Here is a 24,569-nt window from a genome sequence, read left to right as displayed (position 1 = left end):
GCAAAGGAAAGAACAAATGGATGAAAGAACACAAATCCTGCTCAGTGCTTCCTGGAGAAGGAGCAAGAACATGGGTGGTAAGGGGAGGGGTGGCTGGGTGTGTGCCCCGGCTGGAACCCTGTGCCATGTCTCCATCCAGACCTCAGGCTTGCAGGAAATTCTCCTTAGACTGCCCTGAGGGCGAGCAGAAAAGCAGCCCAGCTGAGAAGGCTCCATCTCCAAAGGGGAGGGAAGGAGATCTTGCCTCCATCCAGAGCCCTCCCACCTCCCGCATCTCCACCCGGGAAGCCCTCACCAACCCCGCGACCCTGCGGAGCCCAGATGCGTGCTGGCTGGGTTGGAGCCTCTAGCTCAGGAGGGCTGAGCTCCCGCTTGATCTGCAGAGAGGCTTCTGCAGGTGCGCTCCTCCTGTGCTGGTTAAAACTTCATTTGAAAAGCAGTCTGTCTCCCTACCTCCTGATGGGGAGTCCGTGGCTCCCTTTTGGCTGGGTTTTCCCCCGGGGTCTGAAGAGAAAGATAGTAACACACCACGGGACATTTGCAGAGTAGAGAAAGGCCAGAACTCCCCGTGGGACCACCAGCCTAACACCCGCCCACCCTCCTTGGGTTTGGTCTCAGCATTACTCACAGCAGCCAGCCCAGGGCTCTGGGCTCCAATTGTACGCCTCCAGGCTCCCCACCATGGGACCAAAACACCCAGCTGCTTTCTGGGCTGAGGGTAGGATGGTGGCTTGGGTGGCTGGGGAAAGCTGGCCTGAGTCTGAGGGCCTCTCAAAGGGCTGCAGGGCTCAGCCATCGCCCTTATCCCACTGAGAACATCAGAAGCCCAGGAAAACACCTGGGGCTGGAAGGGAGCTAATTAGTGGGGGAGGGCCGTGCCAAGCTGAAGGATTGTCCAGGGAAGAGGGGCCCCACTGAGGAGGGGATTTGCTCAGGGAGGCTGCACCCAGAACAGAGACCCCCGCCCTACTGCTGGGCCTGGCATTCACCCACTTCCTCCGGCTGGTTTGCTCTCATTTCTCAGGTCTCCTGTCTCCCTCCAGCATGGGCCTCAGCCTTCTGGCAACTTCAGACGTTAGCCCCACCTCCCACCCCAGCAGCGGGTTGCTGCCAGCGGCCCAGGTGGAAGAGGGAGGCCAGGTGGCGGGGGCTGTGCTGACCCACTCTCGCCCCGGGGGGCCTGGCAGAGACTCAGAACCTCGTGCTCAGCAGCCGTGTGCACCTGGGTCTAGTTGGGGATGCGCGCGAGGGAGGCTGGAAAAATTCCCATCCGAGTGTGCTGCTCACAGCGCACTGCCTGGGCCTGGGAGCACCTGTGCAGGGGCACAGAGACTTCCCTTCGTAAAAGAACAATGGGAGGCGGTAATAACAGTAACCTCATGTGAGCGCAGTGCTTCACAGTTTCCAAGGAGCAGGAATGGTGGGGGTACAGTCTCTCTTCTCTTCCCACAACCCCGCTGGACACGTGCTTAGTTCACGATGAATAATTAGGAAGGGGACGCGGACGTGCTTTCTAATGGGATGAGCACAGCATTAGGAGTAAGTAGCACGTGACTTTGGGCAAATTACTGAGTCTCTTCACGCTGCAGTGTCTTCCTCCATAAGGCAGGGATGAAACATTCGCTACCTGACCATGCCTGGCTCCCAGAGCTTGGCTGCGAGTGCTGTTCGCCAGTAGAAGGACCTGGGGCTCCTGGGGGAAGTGGCCGATTCTAGGACCGCAGCGAGAAATTCCCAAGACACACCCAGAGCACCTTGTGGTGCCAGAAAATAAGGAAACACTGAAAAAACAAAATAAAACAAAAAATTGCCCAACTCACGGTGATGGGCGTGGAGGTGGGGTCTGTCAAAGGGTCGGAGCAGGGGACTGAAAGAACTCGCAATGACCGAAGCTGGGACAATTTGAGCAACGAAGTAATGTAGTGTTAGATTATAACCCAAAGTACAAAATAAACAAACAAGAGTCCATATTGATGTAAAGAAATATTTAGAAACATAAATAAATGGGTGAGAAGAGACAAATCTTCCACGCAGAAGAATTCCAAATAATTTACATAGGTATGCTGCCCTCAGGGAGGTGTGGGCTGTGCCTAGTGACTTTCCTCCAAAGGGGCCAGTATGGAAAGGGGGAAAAAAGAGTAAATTTACAGCAGAGAAGCCAACAAAGCCTGCCTCAAGCCAGGTGACCAAGATTAACATCATCAGTGACGCGTCAGCTTAACGAGATGTGCCTGTGATGTGACGGGAGGAAAATGGCACATTGCCTCTGGGGTCTTCTTCCCCAAAACACATTAAGATTGCTCTATTCTGGGGTGGGGTGGGTATAGCTCAGCAGTAGAGCCTGTGCTTAGCCTGCATAAGGTCCTGGGTTTAACCCCTGTACCTCCATTAAAAAAAAAAAAATCCGGTCTAATCACAAGAAAAACATCAGTTAAATTGCAACTGAGGGCTATTCTACAAAATATCTACTCTTCAAAATTTCAAGATCATCAAAAACAAGTCTGAGAAACTCGCAGCCAAGAGGCAGCTAAATGTAATGTGACATTATCCTAGCTGGGATGCTCCAACCAGAAAAGGACATTATATAAAAACTGAGAAGAGAGGGGAGGGTACAGCTCAAGTGGTAGAGCCCATGCTTAGCCTGCACGAGGTCCTGGGTTCAATCCCCAGTACCTCCTCCAAATATAAATAAATAAACCTAATTACCTCCCCCTCATCAAACAAACAAACAAAAACCCAAGAAGATCTGAGTAAAGAACCAACTTTAGTTAATCATAATGCATCAATATTGAATCATTAGTCATGACAAACATACCATGCTAATGTGAAATGTTATGATGGGGAAACTGTTTTCTGTAAATCTAAAACTGTTCTAAAACTAAAAATGCAGTTAAAAGCTATTGTCTACCTCATAGGGTCAGAGGGTTGTGAGGATTATGATGAAGCGTGGAAAGTGCCCAGCACAGTGCCTGGGAGATGGTAAGTGCCCGTCAGATGGCAACTCAGGTACCAGAGAGGACAGAAACTGGAGGAAGAAACACACTGGAGAGGACTCAACACATGGCTTGTGACTCAGGGCCCAGCTCTGGCCTCAGCACCTCATCAGCAACTCCAAGGAGCTGCCGGCCTCCTGGAAAGGGCTGTCACACCTAATCTCAGCACACAGGGTTGCCTAATTTGCATTGCTGTAAAAACCTATAGCTCAATGGTTGGGTGAGGGTAGCAGTGCCTGCAGATGCACTGATTAGAGCCAGGACCAACATATCAGGGCTCGCTGATGTGAACATACCCAATCAGAGCCAAGATGTGAACCTGGACACCCCCAGGGAGAGAGGCTTTCTGCACTGGGTGATACTGGCTCTCTCTGCATGGCTGCATGTTGCCTCTCTGAAAAACATGGAGACTGGCCAGAGGCTCTGAATCTTGGGCTCTGATCCCTTGGACCAGCCAACAAGATCTTTCATGACACTCACCATCCACGGCCAGCCACCTGCCATAGAGACCATCTGTACCTACAGGGTGACACAGGTCAGTCTAGGGCTAAAACCTCTGCAACTCTGACTCGGTCCTCACCCAAAGGTGCTACCTACACACACACCAGACGATCTGTGAAGATTCCAGGGGGGGCATTGAGTGGCATTGGAGAAATCCAAGGACAAAGAGGAATAAACCCAGAGGCAAGAAATCCAATCCTCAGTGTGGTATTTTGCATCCTTGGGGCTGCAAGTGATGGAAACCCAATTCATCTAGGTTACAGGCCTGAGGGAAGGAGGTGACTTTATTAGCAGGACAAAGAGATTAGCTCACACAATCAGGCTTGAGAGGCAGGATTAGGGCTGCACCACAGATCACCCTTTGGAACTGGGGTTCCAGGTCTGAGAGGAGACACTTTCTATGGGTTTTTTGGATCTGCCGCCTGCCACGTGGTTGCCAGTAAGTCCTCTCAGGTCTGCTTTGTCTAGGCACAGACAGCTCCCTGGCCACTCATCACCCCACGTCACCAGCAGCGAGGACATCACTCACTTCCCTCCTCCAGCCAAGTTTCAGTTAAACAAAATCGCACGGAAACACTGATTAGCCCACCTGCACTGCTGGGCTCACCTCTAGGCTGGTCAGACACCGGGGAGGCAGGAGGCAGTGGCACCGAAGGTGTTTGCTCCCACTCGGACCACAAGTTGGAATCACGGCAGTTGAGAGACAGAAACCACTGCCGTTCTTTGAACAGAAAGAAATTTCTAGAAAGAGTTTCTAAATACATGTAAAAAATAAATATATGTAAAGTTGTTAATTGAGGAAATGGAAAGGTAAAAAGGGAATTTAAATGAAGGACAGAGTTAGCAAACAGCTGCTAACCCCAGGGCTGGGGAACAAAGGGAAAATGTTGAAATTATTTTAACTTAGAAATTGGAAGGAGGTCCCCTGTGGGCTGGGAACCAAGCTTCTGAGGATGGGGCACCAGCTGGTTGGCATCTCTGAGGGGGATGCAATAAAGCTGGTTCAACTAGGGTTGGAAAAATTGTTCACTGGATTCAGCTGCTGCCAGAGGAATGCGTTGCTGCTGGTGGATAAACAAAATGTGATCTATCCAGACAGTGGAGTCGTGCTATTGGACAGTGAAAAAGAACAAAGTACTGATGCTGGCCGACGCACGGAACATGCCAAAAATATTACGCTACGTGAAAGAAGCCAGACACAAGAGGACACAGATCGTGCGCTTCTATTTTTATGAATGTCCAGAAAAGACAAATCCACAGAGACAGAAAGGAGACCGGTGCTTGCCTCGGGTGGGGAGTGACTGCTCACAGACTCGGGTTTAATTCCGGGCTGATGGAAATATTGTAAGATAAGATTGTGGTGTGGTTGCACAACTGTCAATAATACTAGCAATTATTGAATGGCACGCTTTAAACAGGTGAATTTTATGGCATGTAAATTATACCTGTATCAAGCTTTTTAAAAACATGCAAGGATGATACCAGTCTGGCCAACACTATAGTAGTAATCATTTTCCAATATATGACTCTATTAAATCACCATCTTAGACTTACTCAATGTTATATATCAATTATATCTCAATAAAGCTGGTGAGGAAAGCAATCAGACAGAAAGCCATAGGCAGATTTTCACCCTTTACTCTCCCCCTGCCTCTCAGCATCCCTCTAATGTGTCCTCTCCGCGTAGCCGAGCGGGGAAGGTGTGGAGTCCCAGAGCATCATCCAGAAGGGTGAGTTTGAAGCAGAGACAGTTACTTACTAAGCATCGCAGGGAGGTGAGGGCTCCCCACAGGTTTCTGAAAAAGGGCTGACGGAGATGCCCAGCAATCGGAACAATAAACACTCACAGCAGCAGGCAGGGCTGGAAGGCTGGGGAAATAGGACAGGAGCTCAGTCAGAAACACCGGAAACACGAAAACTGCAGAACAGAGAATCGGGTGACAGTGGGAGTCACAGACACGGCAGGAGCTCCTTCCATTCCCCAGGCCAGAGTCAGGGATTGGGGGCTGCGGGAGCACTTCTAGCTCTGACGATAAAGAGCACCTTGTTCTAGAAGGCACCACGTCCTGTTGTGCCAGAAGCACTCCAGCCCCACCATGGTGGGTGGGGGTTTGTCAGGGCCACTGGGTCTGAAATACCCCCAGGAAAGGGCTCATCCCTCTGGGCTCACTGCTCCTTCCTCTTCCCAGATGCAAATACACTCCTCCAAAGAAGACAACCAGATGGCCAACAGGCACATGAAGAGATGCTCAACATCACTAACTATTAGAAAAAAGCATATCAAAGCTACAACGAGGTATCATCTCACACTAGTCAGAACGGCCATCATTAAAAAGTCTACAAATAACAAATGCTGGAGAGGGTGTGGAGTAAAGGGAACCCTCCTACACTGTTGGTGGGAACGTAAATTGGTGCAGTCATTATGGAGAACAGTATGGATTCCTTAAAAGACTAAATATAGAGTTACCGTATAAATCCAGCAATCCCACTCCTGGGCATATATCTGGAGAAAACTCTAACTTGAAAAGATACATACACCCCAGTGTTCATAGCAGCACTATTCACAATAGCCAAGACATGGAAACAACCTAAATGTCTATCAACATATGACTGGATAAAGAAGATGTGGTATATATATACAATGAAATACTATTCAGCCATAAAGAAAGAATGAAATAATACTATTTGCAGCAACATGGATGGACCTGGAGATTATCATACTAAGTGACATAAGTCAGACAAAGACAAATATCATATGATATCACTTATATGTGGAATCTAAAAAAATAATACAAGTGAACTTATTTAAAAACCAAAAATAGACTCACAGACATAGAAAACAAACTATGGTTACCAAAGGGGAAAGGGGCTGGGAGGAGGGCTAAATTAGGAGTTTGGGATTAACAGATACACACTACTGTCTATAAAATAGGTAACTAACAAGGACGTACTGTGTAGCACAGGGAACTATATCCAATACCTTGTAATAACCTATAATGGAAAAGAATCTAAAAAATAAACATATATGTATGTGTATAACTGAATCACTTTGCTGTACAGCTGAAACTAACAACACTGAAAATCAACTATACGTCAATAAAGATAAATTTTTAAAAATGCAAATACACTCAAATGGCAGCTCATTTGTTTTCATGATACCACATATGTATCAGGTGCTTATTGTGTGCCAAGCACTTCCAAATCATTTTAGAAGTCTAAAGTCCAAGCATGTCTAAGTCCTTCCTTCCCCTGACAGGAGAAAACCTCAGTTGCTGAGCCGTGTGAGGGGGATCTGGGTAAGGACAGTGCCTGAACTCAAAATGCTCTGGACACTTTGGGAAGGGGACTAGACGGACGGGAAGTAGGCCTCTGGTGCCAGGGGCTGGGGGTGGGAATGGTGAGTGACTGCCAATGGACACCAGGTTCCTCTCTGGGGTCGTGGGCACGTTCTGAAATCAACCTGTGGGAGGTGGCACAACTCTGTAACTATACTGACAGTCATTGAACTGTGCACTGGGAACAGGTGAATTTTATGGTATGCAAATCATATACCTCAATAAAGCAGTTTAAAAAATGAAAGTATCACAAAAGAAAGTTTTCATGGACACTTGAGCAGATAAGGACAGGACATCCACCAGAAGGCACGGTGTCTGCTGCTTGGAGGTGTGTGAGCTCTGTCTTCAGAGGGTGGGGTGGGGCTCATGGAACCTGGACCCTCATCAGTTTATTAAAGTCCTGTCGCTCAGTCTCTCTGCTTCTCTGGGTGGCTGGGAGGGCCCCCCAGGCTCAGGGTCAGCCCTAGGTGGGCCCTGGCATTCAGCTCTGTCCTCAGCTTTCTTCTTCTGTGCGTCCTGAGCCTGAGATTTAGGAGTGGGATGAGGGACCGTGGCTGTGGGTTCCTACCCAGTTTTCATCTCAGTTCTGCAAAGAAGTTATTGGGTTACAGCTCAGCTATTAATAAAGTGGGCTATTTATCCCTATTTTGTCACTCTGTGTGTAAAAACTAAGACAGCATTTGAGTACTTCCTGTCTCCTTCCAGAAAACAGTCAAAATACCATCCAAGCCCCAGAGATGTGGCCTTAGAGCATCCCCACTGAATTGTCAGGCTCTTCCGTGGCAGGCAGACCCTGGGCCTGCCCCAGTGGGGCCCATCACTTACTGATGAGCCTGGGGCCTAACTCGAGCCTTACACAAAGTTATATATCAATTACATCTCAATAAAGCTGGTGGGGGGGAAGCAAGTAGACAGAAAGCCATAGTCAGATTTCCACCCTTTACTCTCCCCCTGCCTCTCAGCATCCCTCTAATGAGTTCACACATGACTCAGGGATCTCCCTAAATGCAGGTTCTGATTCAGGATGTCCGGATGCCCTAGATTCTGCACCTCTCATCAGCTCCGGGAGACGCCCATGCTCTGGTCCTGGGCTCACACATTGGGTAGCTTGCAACCAGAGCTTCTCTGCCGGAGCTGCAAAGCCTCTGCTGCTTCTCCTTGAGAATCCAGCTCCAACGGAAGGGGCAGCAGGCCCTTCTGAGCAGAAGCTCATGGAGCCACTGGGCTCTCCGGGAGGGACTCTTGCCTCTGCATCGGGTCCAGGCTCCATGTCCTGCTCTGGCTGCAGGCTGGGATGACAGTGAAGGCAGCAGCTGCCTCATCCGACCCGCTCCCCCAGCAGAGAAAGTGAGGAGCTGCTGATTAAGCAGGAAGGGACCTGCTCCAGCTGAGATCAGCCATGCACCATGGACACTGCTTAGTGCTGGGAGAGGACAGGCACCATGTGTCCCCTGCTCAGCACATTTGAGGCCCGACTCCTGTAGGTGATGGATGGGCCCTGGAGCACTGCCAACAACAAACAAGAGAGAATTTGCTGCCAAAGGGAAGAACACCCTGAACTCATCACACAGCTCTTCTCTGAATCAGGGAGCATCTGCTGAGCATCACTGGATACAAAGCACTGCTGATGAGTATAGCGATGATTGAGGCCTGGTCCCTATTTCTGGGAGCTCAGGACCCTGGGGCAGCACGAAGTGTGAATGACCTGTGATACAGTGCAGGCTGGGAAGGAGGCCCCAATACAAAGAAAACTGTGTGGGGAAAGGGAGACACGCTGCGAGTGGGGGAAGAACTCCGCGCAGGATGCAGCATCAGAACTGAGTCTCCAAGGCTGGTGTGGGTTCTGGGGTGTGGAGAGAAGCTGGGAAGAGGAGCAGCAGTCCAGGTAGGAAGGGCCTGTGGATGGGGAAGGAAGAGCATGTCTGCGGAATGCATCTGATGCATCTGCTGAGGCACGGAGGTGTGTGGTTAATCGTGTCCGTTGAGCATTTACTATGCACTGGACACTTTGTAGATGCCGTAGGGGCTACAAGGAGTGACAAAAAAAAAGTCTTAAAATGAGAGCATTTAGTGCATTCTAACTACACACCAACAGAAACGGCCATGAGGAATATCCAGAGCCGTGTAGGGGTTCAGACAAGGGACACAGTCTTCTGTGCCCTGTGCTTGGGCAACTTTGGGAAACTGGAGGGCAGACTGGCAGGCAGACTGGCGGATTAACCAGGAGTGGGCCTTCTGGTCAAAGCAGTAGACTGTGGACAGACCTGGGAAGTTCGGCCCCTGTTCACTGGTGCTCAATCTTCACTTTCAGCAACTTCTCCCCGGCCAGCCTGACAAAGACAGATTCAGGACCCCATGGCCGTGAGGCTGTGCCCTTGATCAGCTGCTATGGCTGTAGGGTTACCTTACTAGAAAAACCACCCAGAACCTGGAAATAAGGCCAAGGGGATGTCTGCATGTCCTTTCAATGTCATATTGAAAATATTGTTCAACAAACTCACCCAAAGATTATTACTATTCTAGGAGAACGTGCTATCGTTTGACTACAGTATTTCCTATTATGGGCTCAGACTCTGAAGTTAAATGTTGCAGAGCCGTGAAGATGCAAATGAGTCCTGTCTAGTGGGAAAGATAACCTCAAAGGTCAGGGCTAACTGCCTGTAGGACGTTAATGAGTTTTGTACCCAGCCTATGTAGCCCATATTGTTTCGTTAGTAAGATTTTGTAAACCCCAGTGCCTCCCATGCTCTTCGTACCAGCCTTGCCATTTTGTTGTTTGCCTCCTTAAGACTGAGTTGAGGGAAGATTTTTTACAAGGGTTCATCCTGTATTTGTAAGAAAGTCAGGCTTTTAATTTTGGAACATCGTATTTGCTCAGCTAAAACCCAAGAGTTCTGAGTATTATGAGAGACAAGAAATGTGCATTGGTAATGCTCAATCATATTAGAACTTCCTCATGGGTTAAGATGGTCATTACCAAGGGCCACTGGCAGCAAAAGGAATCGCAGACCCCCAGGGGAAGTTCCTCAGAAGGAGAAGCTCCTTGCACAGCAAAGGAAACCATAAACGAAATGAAAAGACAGACTATGGAATGGGAGGAAATATTTGCAAATGATGTGACCAACAAGGGACTAATTTCCAAAATAAACAGCTCATACAGTTTAATATTAAAAAAACAAACAACCTAATCAAAAAATGGGCAGAAGACATAAATAGACATTTCTCCAAAGAAGACGTCCAGATGGCCAATAGGCACATGAAAAGATGCTCAAAATCACTAATTATTAGAGAAATGCAAATCAACATTACAATAAGGTATCACCTCACACCAGTCAGAATGGCCATAATTAAAGTCTATAAGTAAGAGAAAAAGGAACCCTCCTACACTGTTGGTGGGAATGTAACTTGGTGCAGCCACTATGGAGAACAGTATGGAGGGTAAAAAACTAAAAATAGACTTACTATATAAATCCAGCAATCCTACTCCTGGGCATATATATGGAGAAAACTCTAGCTTGAAAAGACACATACACCCCAATGTTCATAGCAGTACTATTTACAATAGCCAAGACGTGAAAACAACCTAAATGCCCATCAACAGATGACTGGATAAAGAAGATGTGGTATATATATAATGGAATACTACTCAGCCATAAAAAAGAATAAACAATGCCATTTGGCAGCAACATGGATGGACCTGGAGATTATCATACTAAGTGAAGTAAGTCAGACAAAGACAAATATCATATGATATCACTTATATGTGGAATCTTTAAAAAATGATACAAGTCTTATTTACAAACCAAAAATGGACTCACAGACATAGAAAACAAACTATGATTACCAAAGGGAAAGGGGTTGGGAGGAGGGATAAATTAGGAGTTTGGAATTAACAGATACACTCTACTATCTATGAAACAGGTAACCAACAAGGACCTACTGTGTAGCACAGGGAACTATATCCAATATCTTGTAATAACCTATAATGGAAACGAGTCTTAAAAAAAGTGTATGTATATATATGAATAACTGACTTGCTTTGCTGTACAACTGAAACTAACACTGTAAGTCAACTACACTTCAATTTTAAAAAATAATTGTAAACAAACAAACAAACAAAAAAAGGAGGAGTTCATACAGACTAACTCAGTATGTTCCCAGGTGAGATTTGGGACTGTTTCTCTTGTGATGTGTGGCTTGGCCTAGAAGCATCCACAGACTTGCAAACCTTGGCATCATAATCATGCTTAGGGAACAACAGCAAAACATGTTAGTGTAACATAAAAAATATGGAGCCTTGGGGACCCCGTGTTCCGGGACCTGGACAGGTTGAACGCCATCCCAGCAGGGCAGGGGACAGGTTGCACTGGGTGGGACAGGACCCGCTTGCATCATGATGTCATGTGGCAGCAGCAGAAGCAACGACAACCCCGCCCTTGCCCGGCTGGAGGCTGAGCAGACACCCCATCCTGGTCTCTGCCTGGTTTTGGGAAGGAGGCGGGTGCCTTGGACAGAGTCTCCATAAGTCCCCCTAAGTCCAAAGGACAATTTAAGGCCTCAAGAAGGTGTTGGACTTCCAGCAGGTGGGCACCTGAACACCACTTTGGAAATGAAAAAATAGATGTATTTGTACCCCAAACTGGTCAACCAGGTCACACCAATTACCTACACACGAGGGTATGCAAGAGATTGCCTTTCAAGTAAAAGCCCACAGCTGAGGAGGAAACATTTGGAGATGTTTACTCCGGAGCTGTGGGCAAGCTTGGAAGGACTGGCCAGCCCCGCAGGGAGGACGGGAAAGCCTCCGGGAGCATGCACATCTGCCAGCGTCTCCTGGACCAGTCTCCGGGGTGGGGCAGACTGTGGGCTGGGATGGGACCAGGTATCAGTTTGCCGCATAGCAAAGCAGCCATAATCACTCTCAGTGGCATAAAATAACCATTATTTGTTATCATGGATCGGGCTAGGCTGGGCTCAACCGCGGTGAGGAGCGGGTCTGTGGGCTGCTTGGCTCCACCCTGCGTTCAGTGGGGGCCCAGACTGAAGGGGTGGCCGTTACCTGCGCAAGAGGACCAGCAGAAGCACAGGAGGCCCTTAGGCTCAGAACCACACATCATGACTTCCATCTGCATCAGTGGCCAAAGTCAAGGTCAAGGAGCACCCTCTGCCTAAGATGAGGCTGTGGTAAGGATCTGGATGAAAGTAGAGGTAAAGGGCTGGGGCCAGTCTGCCCCAGGAAAGGCTGGTGGCATTTGGAGGCCCCAGTCTCTGTGTCCGCCTCTCTTCTCGGCAAGCAGAGCTGGGCTGCCTCTGGTCCTCCTGTCCACACCCTCAGTGCATCTCCAGGGGAGCTGGGGGCTCAGTCCAGTGGCTGAATGGTGCAGGATCTGCCCAAAAGTACAGTCTCCTTGCTCATTATTTTTTACCGCCTTCCCTCCACTACTCTGGTGAACATGTAGGTCATTCCAGAACTGCTTCCTCGAGTCCATTAAAATGGTCCTCATTCCACCTCACCGTGCAGGGACTTGTTCACAGCAGGTTAATTACTGCACCGGCATCCCAGGGGCCACTCAACATGTCAGGTGGATCCTAACGGAGGCCAGTGTGGACCATGCGGCGTCTGTGACCATCAGTATAACTTCTACTGCCAACCCCTCCTATCCCATGAGGATGGAGAAGAATTCTAAGGACCAGACTGGGGACCGTGGTTTGGAGCCTCAGGACACAGACAGACAGTCGAGGACTCAGACAACCAAGGTGACTTATTCGTTGAGTGTGAGCCCCACTTAGGTGTCAGGTGCCTGCTGGGGGCTCTGCAGACACGGGGCAGGGACGGGCTCTGGAAGAGGAGTGGGTCCCTCAGGGAAAAGCTGGTGGGCCTTGGGAGCAAGATAGCCTCCATGGTGGGGAGGGGCTGCGGGGTCACCGGCCGGGAAGCGGGAGCCGGAGAGGGCGGGGATTTCTGGATGTGTCTGAGGTTAGAAACCCTTTCATGTTCAGTGAAGAAGAGGAGAATGGTGTGTGTGTGTGTGTGTGTGTGTGTGTGTATGTGTGTGTGGGAGAGAGTGAGAGAGAAATGATTAAGAGATCCAAAAAAAAAAAAGAGAGAGAGAAAGAGATCAAAGTGCTGCGTAATGAGAGAACATGCTGGACTCTGATCCCATTTACGTGCTACGTGTTACCTACGACCAGGGGCCCCCAGCCAAGCTCCTGTAGATGGAGGGAGTGGAACGGCCCCCAAGTAGTCCCCGAGGGGACTGAGACCAGGGTGGACAGGACTTAGGACAGCCAGCAGGAGGCCTGGCTTCAGGAAGGGGTGTGCCCACCTCCCTGCAAGTCCTCCGGCAGGAGAGGAGGATGTGCTGGGCAACCAGACAGCTTAGTGTGCCAGCCACCACCCTGGGTGGCAGCCACGGCCTCAGTTCCTGCTCCAGGGCCAACAGGTGAGAGCCTCCAAGTTCCTCTTTATGAGGAAATTCCAACCAAAACCCAATGGCTGAAGCTGATTCCATCCCGGGCAGTGGTGGATTTATCAGGGAGGGACCCCCAGGAGAGGACAGCCAATGCCGTGAGAGTGACATGGAGGCTCAAGCCACTTATTTTAAATAGATGAATGAATGTGGTCCACGCTGGGGACAGAGCATAGCAGTTACCCACATGTTCTCCCTAATCCTTACATTGGGACATACATTATTACTATTATTATTATTATTCCCATTTTGCACCCCTGCTAAGTCTTCATTCAGCAAGCTGGTCAGCTCTGTGCTCACCCAGCCCTGGGGATGGGAAAGGACAGTGGGGTGGGGAGAGAAAGTGGCCTGGAGGAGAGCGGATGGGCTGTCCAGAGGTGATGGGGCAGGCTGGGTCCTGCAGTTCAGGGCCGGGGTGACAACAGACACTCAGACAATCCCCAGGGAGCCTTAGGAGTGCCTGAAGGACAGTGGGGTTCCGGAAGCTCCCAGGATGCAGGCGTGAATCACCCTCATCTCACTCTCTAAGGAATGGCTGACTCCTAAGGGCTGGGAACAGGGAAACTTGGAAAACCTGGACTGTGTGTACTCACCAAGTCCCCAGTATGTATTTGAGCATCACAAACTTCATATACATTGCAGGGTTTTTCCATTAAAATTTAAAACAAATATATGAATACATGCTTATAAAAATGCGAAGAGGACAAATGTGTGTGGAACAAAAAGTGAATCACCTTTGGCATGTCCCACCATCCTCTTTTGGTGAATTTCCTGTCCCTCCTTAGAGATGGCGTTTCTCCCATGGTTGAGGGTTTGGTGTGGGCGCTCCCAGACCTGTTCATAGACACAGGAGACAGCATGTGTGAGTGCTTCCGAGGAACCAGATACTATTGAGTTTACACACAGACACACACTCACACTTTTTAAAAACACATAAATGGGATCACACTCTACTTTTTTTTCTAACTTGCTTTTCATTTATTACATTTTTTAAAGCTTTCCAAGTCACTCCTTATGAATATGCTACCTTTAAAAACAATATTTTATCTTAAAAAAGTAGTGTGTGCCTGTGGTAAGCAGTTTAGTCAGAAGAATGAGAAATGGAACGTAAAAGTTTCCTGACCCCCCATTTCATTTTGCTCGGAAGTATACACATCCATTATCTAGGCACCTGAGTCACAAAAATATATTTTCACATTTTTTTAATGCAGTAGTTTTGCAACTCCCTTTTCTCACTTCAAAGATCTTGGGTATCTCCCCTCATTAGCAGATACACATCTGTCACATTCATTTTAAACTGCTGCATAATATTCCACGGAACAAATGTATCATTCTCTATCTAATTGGGCTGGTACTTGTAAATGTCATTTAGACTGTTACTAAGGTTTCCCAATGATAAAAAATGCTGCAGTGAACACCCTTATGCCTACATCTATGCCCATGTATATTAGTGTTGTGTTGGAGATTGTTCAGTGGTCTCTGTTAACCAAACTCCTCTGCTTTCTTTAGTCGTATAGCCCCTGGATTTTTGTGGGCACATGGCTGCCCAAAACAAAGACTACACTTCCCAGCATCCCTGCATTTAGGTATGGACATATGATTAAGTTCTAGTCAATGGGATATTGCAGAAGTGCTGAGTGCAGCTCTGGGACTGTGGCCTAAAGGGGAAGGGGTCGGCCCCCTCATCCCTTTCCTCATGTGGAAGGAACTGCCTTCTGCCATGCAGATGAGGGTGACACTCCAAGCTGGTAGAGCAAAAAATGTGGAACCTAGGCCCCCAATGCCATAGAATCATGCCCCAACACAACACCCCAGCCCTAGATTGATTAAGCTGAGTTGTTATGTTCCAGAAAGAAATGTATCTCTACTGGGTTTAAGCCACTGTAATTTTGGGAATTATAACAACCAATCCAATATCCTAATTAAAATTAATATATTCATAAGATTAATTCAGAGCAGTGGAATTGCTACATCAAAAAGTGTATGCATTAAAAAAATTGATTTTTAATGCCCAATTGCCTTCTGCAGCTATTGCACTAATTAGACTCCCACCAACAGTATGGGAAGGTGCCTGCTTTACAACACCCTTGCCCACACTGTCCATGACCAAACTTAAAATATTTGCCCAGGACTTAAAAATACTTCATAATTTTAAAATTTGCATTAATTAAGTCATGATGGAAAGTCAGAGTCCTTGCCTATGTTTGTTAGCCTTTTTATACATTATCTTCAATCTTCATCAGAATTCTAAGGCATGTTATCCTTATTCCCACTGAGTTTACCCCTGAAATGTTAAGTAACTTGTCCAAGATGGAACAGCTGGTGAGTGATGGTGCCAGCCTCGAATGCAGGTTGGACGCACTCTGGGCTGGAGACCAGACTCTTTCCTGCATCACACCCGTGGCCTTGCCAGGGCTACCCCGACCCCCACCTGCATATTTATTCAGCAAGTACTCAGGGTCCCAGCTGGGCAGACCAGCCTCCACAACAGGTCCAGCTGGGCCCACTGGAGCACCCACAAATTAGCACTGTCCGCTCTGATTCCAAGTAGTCGGGATTTCTGAACTCTCGCGTCAGACAGAGGTAGCCAGGCAGTCCTGTTCTGCCTTTGCCATGGAGCGAGAAGGTCACCAAGCCTGATCATCTCACAAGCATCTTCAAAGGCTTTTTTTCTTTTGGTTGTGTTTATTATATCTAACACCAGTGGAGAAAATTATCTTTCCACGTAAAGGTTGTAGCACCATCAACACCCTACATTCCAGGCAGAGAACAGCATCCTGACCAAAAGAAGAGGTGCCTTTAAGTTTCAGTTTCTTCATCTTTATGTTGAAAATAATTAAAGCTTCTCATCTTTGGAGGGTGTGTGTGTTAGAGAGGGAGAGAGAAGAAATCATAAATGTTATTAAAAATGTCTCTTTGTATCGACTCAATCTCACAACCATGGCCCTAAGCTGTAGGCTCCCCACTGTACAGTTGGGGAGGTCTGAGTTCAGAGGGGTCCGTGAGCAGCCCCTCCTTGGAGGCAGTGAGCAGTGGAGGCGGGAATTGAACCCCAGCAGGGGTCAGGGTGAACTTTTTAAGCCTCCTCCTGTCCTGGTGGCCTTCTACCACTCAGTGAGCTCAGGCTTCAGATCCCGGCCTGGGCGTCCAGCTGATGGTCCCTCTGGGCTCCCACGGTATCCCCCACACACGCACACAGGTGTGTGTGCACACACGCCCTGCAGGGGCACCGCCCTGGGCTGGGGCTCTCAGAAAAGGCTCAGGGGGATGTGCTCTCACTCAGCCCACGAGACTCCTTAATGCAGTCAACTCCAGCGTCACAGGGTAGATTCCCTTCAGGCTGTCAGCAGCGAATGTCCCCAACACAGACCCCTGCCAGATCCCTGTAGCCATCATTACGTGACATGGAAGACTTGGGGTCAAGTCACTCAGACAGACAGGAATTCAGGCCTTGATGGAACAATACACAGGTCAAACCCCGAGTTACTGCCTTTAACGAGCTGAATTTCCATGTTGGGGGCGGTAGGGGAAACAAGCAGAGTGTAACATTCTGTTGCTGAACGGAAATGAGGTTGATGGGGTTGAACTCTCATTTTACAGTTGACACAAGAGTCTGGGTAGTCCTGCTCAAAGTCACCGAGGGAGTTTGGAACAGAGCCAGGACCTGCCCCCAGATCTCTCCTTGTGACTCGACTACACTTTTTTTTTAAGGTCTAGCTTTTTTTCACAAGGGAACTGTCACACTTTGTTGGGGAAGCCAGGGACTTGTAGGTTGGAGCTACTGGCGTCTAGTGGGTACAGATCAGGGATGCCGCTAGACGTGGTGCAAGGCATCAGGAGCCCCACAGCAAAGAACTGTCACATCTAAACTGTCATTGTGCTTGGCTGTCAGTGGGCGTAGGCAACCAGCAAGGCTAATCACCCAGGCCTCCAGGAAAAGTGGAATTGCAAGAGGGGAAAAAAGGTAGTAGAAACAAGTTACAGTTTAACAACCCCAGTGTTTGGTGAGAAAATGGGAAGCATCTTTTTTTCTGACACCAAGTCTGTGGAGTTTGCCCCACACCAACAAGCAATTCACTGACACCAACTGGTTGTCCAACAATTCAGTTCTTACACTGCCTGGAGCTAGCACAGACCCCACAGGTTACGGGCTCAGTCTCCCAAGACTTCAGATGACAACCCCTCCACGTCAGATGCCAGTCACTAGTCCCAGGGGCCACCTGCTCTTCTGACCCACCAGCTATAAGCTCAAGGGGTTCCCACAACTCCCTCTTCAGCTTTGGTAATCCGCTAGAAGGATTCCCAGGACTCGGGAAAACACTGTTTCCGTTTACCAGTTTGTTATAAAGGATGCAACTCAGGAAGAGCCAAGTGTCGTGGAAGAGACAGGCAGGGTGGGAGGGGGCTGCACAGAGCTTCCAAGCCCTCTCCGGGCACACCGCCCTCCCAGCACAGGAAGGTGTTCACCTACCCGGGAGCTCTCCAAACCCCATGATTTAGGGTTTTTAATGAACATGTGATTACATAGGCATGTTTGATTAGATCATTGGCCACTGGTGACTGAACTCCATATCCTCTCCCTGGGATAGGGAGTGAGGGGTGGGGCTGAAAGTTCTAACCCTTTAATCACATGGGTGATTATTCTGGTGATCAGATCCCAGCTAGGCACCCCCTCCCCACGTATCATCTCATTAGCATACAAGACAGTAAATTCTAAGGGTTCTGAGGGGCTCTTTGTCAGGAACTGGAGACAAAGACAACATACTTCTTTTGTATTTTCCCACAACAGGTTAACTCTGAGCCCTAGAGCCTGGGCTGAAGGGGAGGGAGATTTCTGAGTCAGGAGACGAGCACTGCGATGTGAGTGTCCTGTGTGTTCACAGTCTCCTGTGTGGTTAGGTGAGCCTCGGGCTGAACAGGACGTGGGTGGTGTGGGGCCCCCAGTACCTCGTTAGGCTGTAACCAGGCTACCAGATTGCTCAGAAGCCAGGCTTTTTGTAAAACTTGCAGAGACAACATGACAAGCTTAAATTTTTACTTTCTCACCTTCCAACTGTACAATTTGCCGACGGAAAGAGCAACTGAGTTTGCTTTCTTTGTAAACCCCCAGGCTGAAACTGAGTGGAGAGAGGGAGCCTGCCTTCCCTTTTAGTGTCATTTATAACATCTTCCAGGACCCAGCAAGAAGGCAAGACGTGAACCCCACCAGGCCAGTCTCCTTGGTTGTGGGTAAAAGCAGACTGTGGTCACAGGTGGTATGTTTCCTGTTGTTGGTGGTGAGATTTCATAGGGGCCTTTTCCTGTCTTCACTCAAAAGGAAATGCATTGACACCAAGGGAAGTGGTAAAACCATGGGCCATTCTATGTTTTAGAAATCTGATATTTGGAAACCTGCAGACCTGAAGAGTCAGGGACTTTTTATGAAGATCTGATACACAAGGGCTATCCAAATAAGGAGCTGACTCATCAGGAAGTGTGGTGGACCATTACCTAAAACCTCAAACCACAAATGTTTCACCTCTAAATTTTGTGGACTTTGTTAGACAGACATTTTTGTTAGGCACTGTGTGAAACGACGGGGTGACTGGTTTCTTTCCCCTCCCCACAGTGACTACATGCATCTTTCGTAATATGCCCATGCCATGTGGTCAGCTTGCAAGGAAGAGTTTTATTAATGAGTGTGTTCAGGGATTTTCAAATGGAAGAACTTACAGGAGTGCAGAGTAGCTGTTCACACTAAGTGAAAGGACATATACTGTATGATTCCACTTACGTGAGGTACCCAGAGCAGTCAGACTCATAGAGACGGAAGGCAAAGTGGTGGCTGCCAGGGGCTGGGGGAGGAGGACGGGGAGTTAGTGTTTAGTGGGTAGCGTTTCAGTTTTGCAAGACAGAAGAGTTCTAGAGATGGGGGTGGTGATGGTTGTACAACAACGTGGATGTACTTAATGCACTCGATGGTGCACTTAAAGCAGTTAAGATGGTGTATTTTATAATAATGTGTATTTCATCACAACTTAAAAAAAATACATTCTTTTAAAATAAGGAGGGGTAATAGCACAGGGTTGTTGTGGGGATTAAATGAGTGAATTAGCGGTTCTCTATTAGGGTGCCCCCCTGTCCCCACACACGCACAACGTGTTGGGCCCAGAATGTCACAGAGCCGAGGCTGAGCAGCCCACAGTGAAGCACCCAGCAGAGTGGCTCTCCATCAACAGTGGCGGTGACTGCCATGGAGTTTGCATGGAATTTATCATGCCCCAGAGTGCCTGTCGCCTCTCCCAAGGAGCCCAAGGTTACCGATGCAGAAGCACCCGGCAGGACCACTGTAGCAACAAAGGCCTTCAGGGTGAGCCTGCAGGTCCGATGGCACGTGGCAGTTTATGGTCGTCAGTGGAGTCATAAGGATCCTTCTCCACAAACCTAAGCTTGTTAACAATTTTATATGACTTTATTTTCCTTCAAATTAATTTGGACCACAAACCCTGGTCCCCCCAAAAGTGAGCAGAAAATCTGGGCCTCTACAGGGCCAGATGTCCAACGAGGCTCCTCAGGCTGCCACCTGCCCAGGGCTACCTGGTGGCCCCTTCCAACCTGTGTGAGCCCGGGAAGGCCCTCAAATCTTGGCTGTGGCCTGGAGTCCAGGGTCAGGGTTCTAGCATCTCCAGGCCTCCAGGAAGTCATTCTCCTCTCCTGCACATTCCACCCCCAGCCGAGGCCCTGCAGCTCCCCTGACTGTGAGGAACTGCAGATCTCCACCCCTTCTCTTTGTGGGGAATGCCCTGCTCCCCTAGCAGAACCCACCCCAGGCCCACCTTGGGTACCTCGGGGCAGACCTGTGGCTGGTGGGTCAGCTCTGAGCTCCAAATCCCCCTCCCCACTCTACACATTACCTTTCTCCTCTGTCAGCTGGTCCCTCCTGGGCTCTGACAAGAGGCCAGAGGGAGACTGCAAAGTAGGAGGCAGGGGAAGGACAGCCCCTGACTGCTGGCCCCCTGTTCTGTCTCCAGCTGTTCATCAGCTCCAGCTGGATCACATCCCCGCCGGGGGAACCAGCACCACAGCTCCAGGTGGGCCCGGGCTCCACCCACCAGGTCTGAGCATCCACCTCTTCCCCTGGCTCTCGACTCCTACCTGCAACCAACCGCGGGGCAGGAGCTGCTTCCTGTAATCCCCACCCTTGTTCCCTCAGGGCCCTTTCCACTCTGTCCCCATCACCATTTAACCAGCACCTGACATTACACTTAATCAATCACCAAGCGTGGCTTCTGTCTGGTGTCCTAGATGGCATGAGTGGCGGGGCCACCGGAGCTCCTGCCCCGGCCAAGAGGCTGCACCTGTGGTGTCACCAGGAAACTGCCAGGATGGAAATGATCACTCTGAGGTGTCAGAAGCACTCAGACGCACCGCAGCCCATTAACCTTGCCACTGTCACCTGTCCCTGCCTGTCAAGGTGGAAGCAGGGCAGCGGCCCCCCAAGGACAGGCTGAGTGGCTGAGATGTACAGTGCTCCCCGCAGGTCCTGGGAGAAGCCTCACAGCCCCAAGGGACGTCCATCTCCTGTGAGGTTCAGCGAAGCGCTGGAAAGAAGTGCCTTTGCACAGCGTGGGCTCGGCAGCCCCGGGGTGTTTTCAGGGGCAGTCTCGGCTGCAGCTGTGGGGCCCACATCGAGCGGGAGGCTGGGACTCCCAGGGGCCATGTTAATGGGCACAGGCATTCGCGAAGTGTGAATCCGGGGTGCGTGGCCAGGGCAGCTACGCGGGTAAACCCTGGATTCAACCGGCTCCGAGAGCTTTGTCAATCAAGTATTTTTGGTTCCTCCTCCTCTTCCAGCGCGTGTGTGTCCCAGGGGTCCGAGCCCACCCCGACACACACCCGTACTCAGCCTCTCCCCTGGCGAGCGTTGAGCTCCTGCTGCCATCTGGTGGCAGTTTGTGTGGGGACACTGGAGAGGCAGAGATCTGCTCCCCAGTCCTACACCTCTGCTTGCAGAGACGGGGAGCTTTCTTGGCATTTCCTCCATGGACAGAAGGAAGAACCGCTCTCCAACCCACCACTGCCGCTTGTGAGGGGCTCACCTCTGATGGGACGCGCCATCCCTGCCATCCACAGGCAAGATGTCCTGTCCCCATGCGCAGTGCAGTTCAGGGAGATGGGACACACGAGGGGGCTGGGGGGTGGGTCCCTGTTGAGAGGGTAGGTACCAACAAGCTGGCTCTGTCCTTCCTCAGTTGCTCAGGAAGTTGTCTCCTGTTCAGCCAGGGATCTGGGCATCTCTTCAGAGAGGGAAATACAAGCTCCAGAAATAATGAAAAAGCTCCACGACATCACAGGGCTGTCTTGTCCTCTTAGTCGCATCCCCATTCACATTGCACAGTGAAATCCACTGGGCTGGGGTTTCAGTTGTGAGCACCTTGAGGTCAAGGACTTTTCACATCATAATCTGTATCTAGCAGAGAGCTGAGCACAGAGGAGGTATTAAATATTTCTTCAGTAAAAGACCTCTAAGCGATCAGGTCAACGTATCCTGTCAATTCATCTTCCAGAAGCCATTCTCTTAGCTGCAGCTCTCCTCTCGGTCCCCCGGGTCAGTGGATGTTGTGTGCCACCCAGGTTTCCCTTCACGGTCACATGCTGATTCCCCTGAGTGTTCCATCCAAAGTCCCTCCCCAGGAACTGCCCTCCTTCCAAAGGAAGCTTCGTACTAAGGTTGAATCTCCTCCTGCAGGCAGGCCACATCCTGTAAGTATTCAACACTGGTGGGGGTGCTCCAGCCTCTGCACCTCTAATGGAGGAACCGGGACGAAGCCGCAGGACTTCCTGTGGGATGGGCTGAGGCCTTTGCTCTGACTGCATCACAGCTCACCCACCTCTGCCCCAGCACTCAGCCTTCACCTTTCACCCCCACAGGTTAAGGGCTCTCAGTGCACAAACAGCAAGAGGCTGAGGACACAAGCTGTACACCAGAAACTGACACATTGTAACTGACTGTACTTCAATTGAAAAAAAGTAGTGACCAAACATGAAAAAAAAAAAAAAAAGAGGCCGAGGACATTTCCTGGCCTATTTAAGGCAATCGTTACAATCAAAAGAAATCAAGGAGGCTGAGGGAAGTAGGCCAACCAGGATTTAAAAAAAATCTGTTTCCCAGTTTCTGGACCTGGGCCAGTTTTCAGACCTGGAACTCAGTGACTAAAGGAAAAGCTGGGTCCTCAGGAGGAAGGGTCCTGTGATACCACAGCAACATATACAAGATGAGTCCTTCCCCAAGGGCCTGCGGGCCAAGGTGAGTGTCCAGAGAGTCTAAGGACTGGTTGGACACAGAAGCAGGATCTGAGCTGACACTGATATTGAGCACCCGAAGCATCATCGTGCCCCCTGTTAGAAAAATGGGTCAGGGAAACACATGGGACCACATAAATAAAACGCAATCAAGTCCTCGTGCAGGTCTGGCTCAGCGTGGCCCCCCGGCTCTACAGCCTTGCCCGGGGTTCTCTTCCCCCAGTCCCTGAACGTGTAATCAGAGTGGACATACCTGGTAGTCAGGCAAACCAACCAGTTCGTCAGCCACACGGGGGAAGGCCAAGCGGAAGTCTATGAAACTTCCCCGACACCATCCCCCCGACCCAAGACAATCAATCACAACACCGTGAGGATGAGAAGAGATACAAAAGGAAGAGATGGTGGCCCTCGTATTCCCAGCTGATTCACTAGTCAGGTCCCTACGAAAACCAGATACATGCAAATTAACACTGCTTCAGGTGCATGGTGATACTTGGTATACGGTCCCTCTGGCAAACATATTCTTATCCACCTCTCTTGAGGCCAGAAGCATTTGGGTTCATGGGAGGCATACTACACTATACATCTGCATTCTTGCCCCAGGGCTATGTTAACTCTTCTGCTCTCCATCGAAAGATCGTCTGAAGGAAGCTGGACCGTGTAGAGAGGCTGCAGAACATCACACTGGTCCATGACATTGAGGACCTATCAGTCAGACTGGATGAGCAAGAAGGGGTAAGTATGTAGGAGGTAAAGCCTATAAAAACTCAGGAGCCTGCTGGAACATCCCCTTCAAAGGAAGGGACGCCTTTCTCTCGTTACTAGAAAGGAATCAGAATGCCCATAGGTCAGTGTGGATTCTGCAGTCTGTAAAGTCCATTCCTGGGAATATTGCTCTGACCCGTTTGCCAAGTCACATGGAAAGCTGAGTGGGGCCCAGAGCAGAATGACCCTGCAGCCAGTTCAGGACGCGGTATAAACAGCCTTGCCACTTTGTGCACACTACCTGGTAGATCTTACAGTATTCAAGGCATCTACGATGGGGAAAGATGTCATACAGAGTTTGTGGTAAGCCCAACTGGAGAATGACAATGTAGACCCATGGGATTCTGGAGTAGGGCCGTGGCATTTGTACCAGCTCCTGGTTTACTGCTGGGCCTCGGTAGAGACTGACCATGTGACCCATCAGACATTAAGCCATACCTCTGAGTAGGCCCAGCAGCAACCCATTCTAAGATGGAAGTGGTACAAGGGCACTGGACATGAGCAGGGATGAGGGCATAAGCAGGCTGCTTGTGCAGGTGGCCCAGACCGTCCATCATGGCATTCACTGTCGCACGAGCAGTCACCTCAGCTCGCATCTATGGCCAAGGGCAGGGGGATGTAACCAGCACCCCAACTTACAGAAGAGGGACAAAGCCAGGTTTGGTTCACAGACGGGTGCGTTTGATATGAAGCTGGGAGTCAAAAACAGACTGCTGCAGCAGGGTGGCCCCGCTCAGGTGGCCCTCTAAGACAGTGGTGAAGGGAAACCATTGCAAGGCAACAATCAGGCTTCCCAGTCATCCACTTTGTGTGCAAGCAGAACAGGCCCAAGGCCAGAAAAAACATGAACTGATGGAGTAGCAAATGGCCTGGCTGATTGGCCAGAGACCGAGGAGGAGAAAGATGAGGTGGTCAGGGACAAGGGTGGAGGAGCACGGATGATCTACAGGGGTGGCCATGGCATCTGAATGCATGTTAATGGCGCCAGAGAGCATCACTAGGGAAGAGGCACGGAACGACCAAATAGTCCAAATGATCCGGCCGGCTGTTATCTGCCATCGTCATTAGTCACACCTGTGCCGGCAAAATGTGTGCTTGGAAGGAGCAGCCATGGTGACAGCCGTGGCAGCTTCACAGTGGGATTCAGCTCACCAAAGCCAGCCTAGACACTGGTGCTGCCAAGTGTTCAACCCGAGTGCCGCAGAGATCACTGCTGTGTATCG

The 24,569-nt window shown here is 49.7% G+C and overlaps 1 protein-coding gene across 2 annotated transcripts in view; it reads right to left on the bottom strand.

Annotated features, from left to right (window-relative positions):
* Positions 1–5,165: 5,165 nt before the first annotated feature.
* PCNX1 (pecanex 1) overlaps positions 5,166–24,569 on the bottom strand; it is a 183,506-nt gene continuing 164,102 nt past the window's right edge. The window contains exons 38-39 of one of the 2 annotated variants that reach the window (XM_064486077.1): positions 14,034–14,133; positions 5,166–5,363 (exon numbers count right to left, since the gene is read on the bottom strand). In XM_064486077.1, the coding sequence (XP_064342147.1) occupies positions 5,253–5,363; positions 14,034–14,133 (211 nt within the window). In that variant the 3' untranslated portion in view covers positions 5,166–5,252. The remainder of the gene's footprint in view (positions 5,364–14,033; positions 14,134–24,569) is intronic. The other variant, XM_064486078.1, reaches the window with a different exon arrangement.

The sequence above is a fragment of the Camelus dromedarius genome, chromosome 5 (genome assembly GCF_036321535.1).
Source record: "Camelus dromedarius isolate mCamDro1 chromosome 5, mCamDro1.pat, whole genome shotgun sequence".
NCBI lineage: Eukaryota > Metazoa > Chordata > Mammalia > Artiodactyla > Camelidae > Camelus > Camelus dromedarius.
This window is presented reverse-complemented; position numbering and strand designations above follow the sequence as displayed.